The 3,362-nt window shown below is 43.8% G+C and overlaps 1 protein-coding gene across 4 annotated transcripts in view; it reads left to right on the top strand.

Moving 5' to 3' along the window:
* grid2 (glutamate receptor, ionotropic, delta 2) overlaps positions 1-3,362 on the top strand; it is a 503,599-nt gene that overhangs the window by 398,274 nt on the left and 101,963 nt on the right. For all 4 annotated transcript variants that reach the window (XR_004331939.1, XM_032515604.1, XM_032515605.1 and 1 more), the window contains exon 11: positions 1,811-2,123. Coding sequence is in view for 3 of the 4 variants with exons in the window: in XM_032515604.1 (XP_032371495.1) it covers positions 1,811-2,123 (313 nt within the window). In the remaining variant the exon portion in view is untranslated. The remainder of the gene's footprint in view (positions 1-1,810; positions 2,124-3,362) is intronic.

The raw sequence follows: 3,362 nt of genomic DNA, 5'->3' as shown, positions 1-3,362 counted from the left end.
TAGATAGATAGATAGATAGATAGATAGCAGCTTCAAGACAGACATAACTCCACACATTTACTCCAATATATCCGTACCAATAAGTTGAATCCCAGCCCACACCTGCTTCACTCCATCTTGCTGCAGCTGTAGTTCAAATTTTAACCTATATGCTTATTTTCCCTCCTTAATCTTCCCTTTCAGTACCTTTTGAAGTTCTTTGATTTTATTCCTGTCTCCTTCCCTGAAAGCCTTTCTCTTCAAATTAAAGCTGCTGGTAATCCATTTTTAGTTGTTAGGGAAGCAAAGAATTTCAACGGATGGTATGATGTCATCATACCAGAAATTGATGTAATGGGTAATGCATTCTGTTAGTCCGTCAACATTGTCCGCATACTCCTCACGGAACACATCCCAATCCGTAGTCCCAAAACAGCACTTCATCATCACTTCACTAGGGCTTCATCAGCTTCAGGATACCAGCATTTCAATTTTCTGATGGTGAAAAGCAGCCTCTCGAAAGCTGGGGTGTAGGAGCAAGAGAGGTGTAGTATGTTGTGGTCCAAGCGCCCAAAAGGGGGCTGTGCAGTACATTTGTATGCATTTTTCCCACTGGCGTACAAGAGATCCAGCGTTTTATCACCGCTGCTTGTGCACTCAATGAAATGTTGAGTGGGCAAAGTCTAGTCTCTAGAAAGACCGACATGGTTAAAATCTCCAGACAGAAAAATGAACGTGTCTGGGTACTTGTCCTGACATCACAAGCGGCTTCTGCCTTGGCAGATGGAGGAATGTACACAACAATGGCTACCACTATGGTGAACTCTCTGTTCTTTCACAGTAGCATGCTTAGGGTTACACCACTTGTTTTTGACGAGCAGTAGGAGTCCCCCTCCTTTCTGCTTACCGATTGCTGCAGTGTCCCTGTCAGCTCGTATCGTCCTGAAGCCGGTGAAACTGATCAGGGAGTCAACCACGTCTCTGTCAGGCACATGATGCTGCTCTCCCGGTACACTCTCTGGGTCCTGACAAGGTTTCTAGCTCCTGTAATTTGTTCGTTAAGCAGCAAACATTTCCCATGGTTATAGATGGTAGAGCTGGTTTAAAAGACTTTCTCCATGTTCTTGCCACCATTCTCTTGTTTCTCTTTTCCCCCCCTAACGCGTTCCCTGGTGCCTCCTCCTTAAAAGTTCTTTCTGCATGTCATGTCGAATCCTGATATATTGAGCCATGTACCATGTTCAGCAGTTCCTGGCAGTTGTAGGTCAAGGCAGTTTGCACCTTCTGTCTGGCAGATATCAGGCACATATTGATGAATAGTTAACACAAACAAACTACACAAACTACACACAGCTGCACACGACAGGCTGCCGCCTCACCATCGCCATCTTTGAAAACTAGTGGTTTAATAAGCTGTAGGCTAGTTTAGGGAAGGTCATGGTTTCACAATCACAAAAAACCTCCTGAGAGTTTGGTGTTATGGCGAATTTGTTCACTAGGTAGGTTTCGGTGAGGCATAGTCATTGAATAAATATAGTGTAAAGTGTGTTGGGACTGTTTGGTTTGTTGCTGGACTGTTGCTTTCTCCCATGCTACTAACACATTTTTTTCATTTACTTAAAAAAAAAAAAAATTACATATTGTTGATGAAATTCTGTTCCGAGAAAACCAATTTTCCAGATGTACTTGAATGTATTTTTTTAGATGGTGGGAAGGAACAGTACTTGAAGGACTTACCTGTCTCTAGGTGCAAAAGTCCACATTTTTCAGCTATATATTTTCACAGTGTTGATATTTCAAACTCTCCTCTCTTCCCCTCTGCCTCTTGCAGCGAGCCGATGTGGGAATATCAGCCCTGACCATCACGCCTGAGCGAGAGAGCGTTGTGGACTTCACCACACGCTACATGGATTATTCGGTGGGTGTTTTGCTGCGCAAGGCGGAACGCACTGTGGACATGTTTGCCTGCCTGGCGCCCTTTGACCTGTCACTGTGGGCGTGCATTGCGGGCACCGTGCTCCTTGTTGGCATCCTGGTGTACTTGCTCAACTGGCTCAACCCACCCCGGCTACCCATGGGATCTGTGTCCCCAACAACACTGTACAATTCCATGTGGTTTGTGTATGGCTCCTTTGTACAACAAGGTAAGGAAGACATGGCACATGGGAAGACATAATTCATGCAGCAATTATGTTTTCTCAAAAGTTGATCCAGCAAAACCAGATAGACCTTCATCTAAAAGTGGCTAGGTCAGTTATGGAATGAGTAAAGTGAAAGATGTTTCATCTGAACGTTTGAGAATCAGTATTTCTACTTAAGTACTTTACATAAAACTTAAAATGGCTATGACATGGATTTATTGTATCACTGGAGTAATATGCAGTTAAGATAATCACCGGCAAAAGTGTTTTTGCTTCAGTGTAGGGCAAGGAAAATAAGTGAAACGCAGGGCTCCAGCCTACGTAAATGGCCTGAAGTTTATACATTGTTGTGTGTGTTGGTCGTTGCATCGATATCTTTAAGAGAATAGAAGGGAAGGCATGTGTGTGTGTGTGTGGGGAGTGTGTGGTAGCGCGAGTGAGAGAGTAGCGATGATTAGCTTTGGAGCGAGTAACGATTCGAGAGGCATAGTGGGAGAAACAAAGTGTCTCCCCTGTGTTTTCTAACCACGGTGGGAAATCTGTAGCAGGAAAAGTTAACCCTTGTCGTGATTGCATGTTGTTTATGGAGGAGCACCCAGAAATGTGTAGTGGGAAATGCAACCACGGCCCCGCCAAGCGTCCATCTCAAAGGTAAAAGATAAAGAAATAATGGGAGGGAAGGGAAGCATAGAAAGAAAAGTATGATTGCTAAAGCAATCTAATGTCAAAAAACTGATTTTAAAAAACTGTCCTCTGGGTGTCATAAGTGTGGATTGACCTTTAGTGTTTGAGCAAAACAGTCAAATGACAGCAAAAGGGGGGAGAGGTTTTGTTCCACATGGATTGAGTGGAAGATAATGACCTCATCCTGGATTTCTACCCAAAGATTTTCCAGAATCCATCGTCCTGTGCTCAGGTGTGGAGATCAGACAATTGACACCCAGGGAAGAATTTAAACTTCATTAGTGCAGGAATAGGGCAATGACAAGGAGAGGAGAGGGCAATGGGACCAGGGGGAAAAAGATCCCATACATTGTGTCTGATTTCCAACTGGTATTTGTGCTTCATTGAGTGTCCATTAGGGGTGGTATACAGTTCATGAAAAAACATAAAAACTGTTTGCTTGTCTCTGTTCGGAGCGTGTGTTTGACACATGCGCAATGTACACACACACACACACACACACACACACACACTGAATGCAGGAAAAACTGGAGATGAGACGTACAGGATGACCTATTG

Source organism: Etheostoma spectabile, chromosome 5 (assembly GCF_008692095.1).
Source record: "Etheostoma spectabile isolate EspeVRDwgs_2016 chromosome 5, UIUC_Espe_1.0, whole genome shotgun sequence".
Lineage (NCBI taxonomy): Eukaryota > Metazoa > Chordata > Actinopteri > Perciformes > Percidae > Etheostoma > Etheostoma spectabile.
The sequence above is the reverse complement of the archived record's forward strand: the minus strand, read 5'-3'. Positions and strand labels throughout refer to the sequence as shown.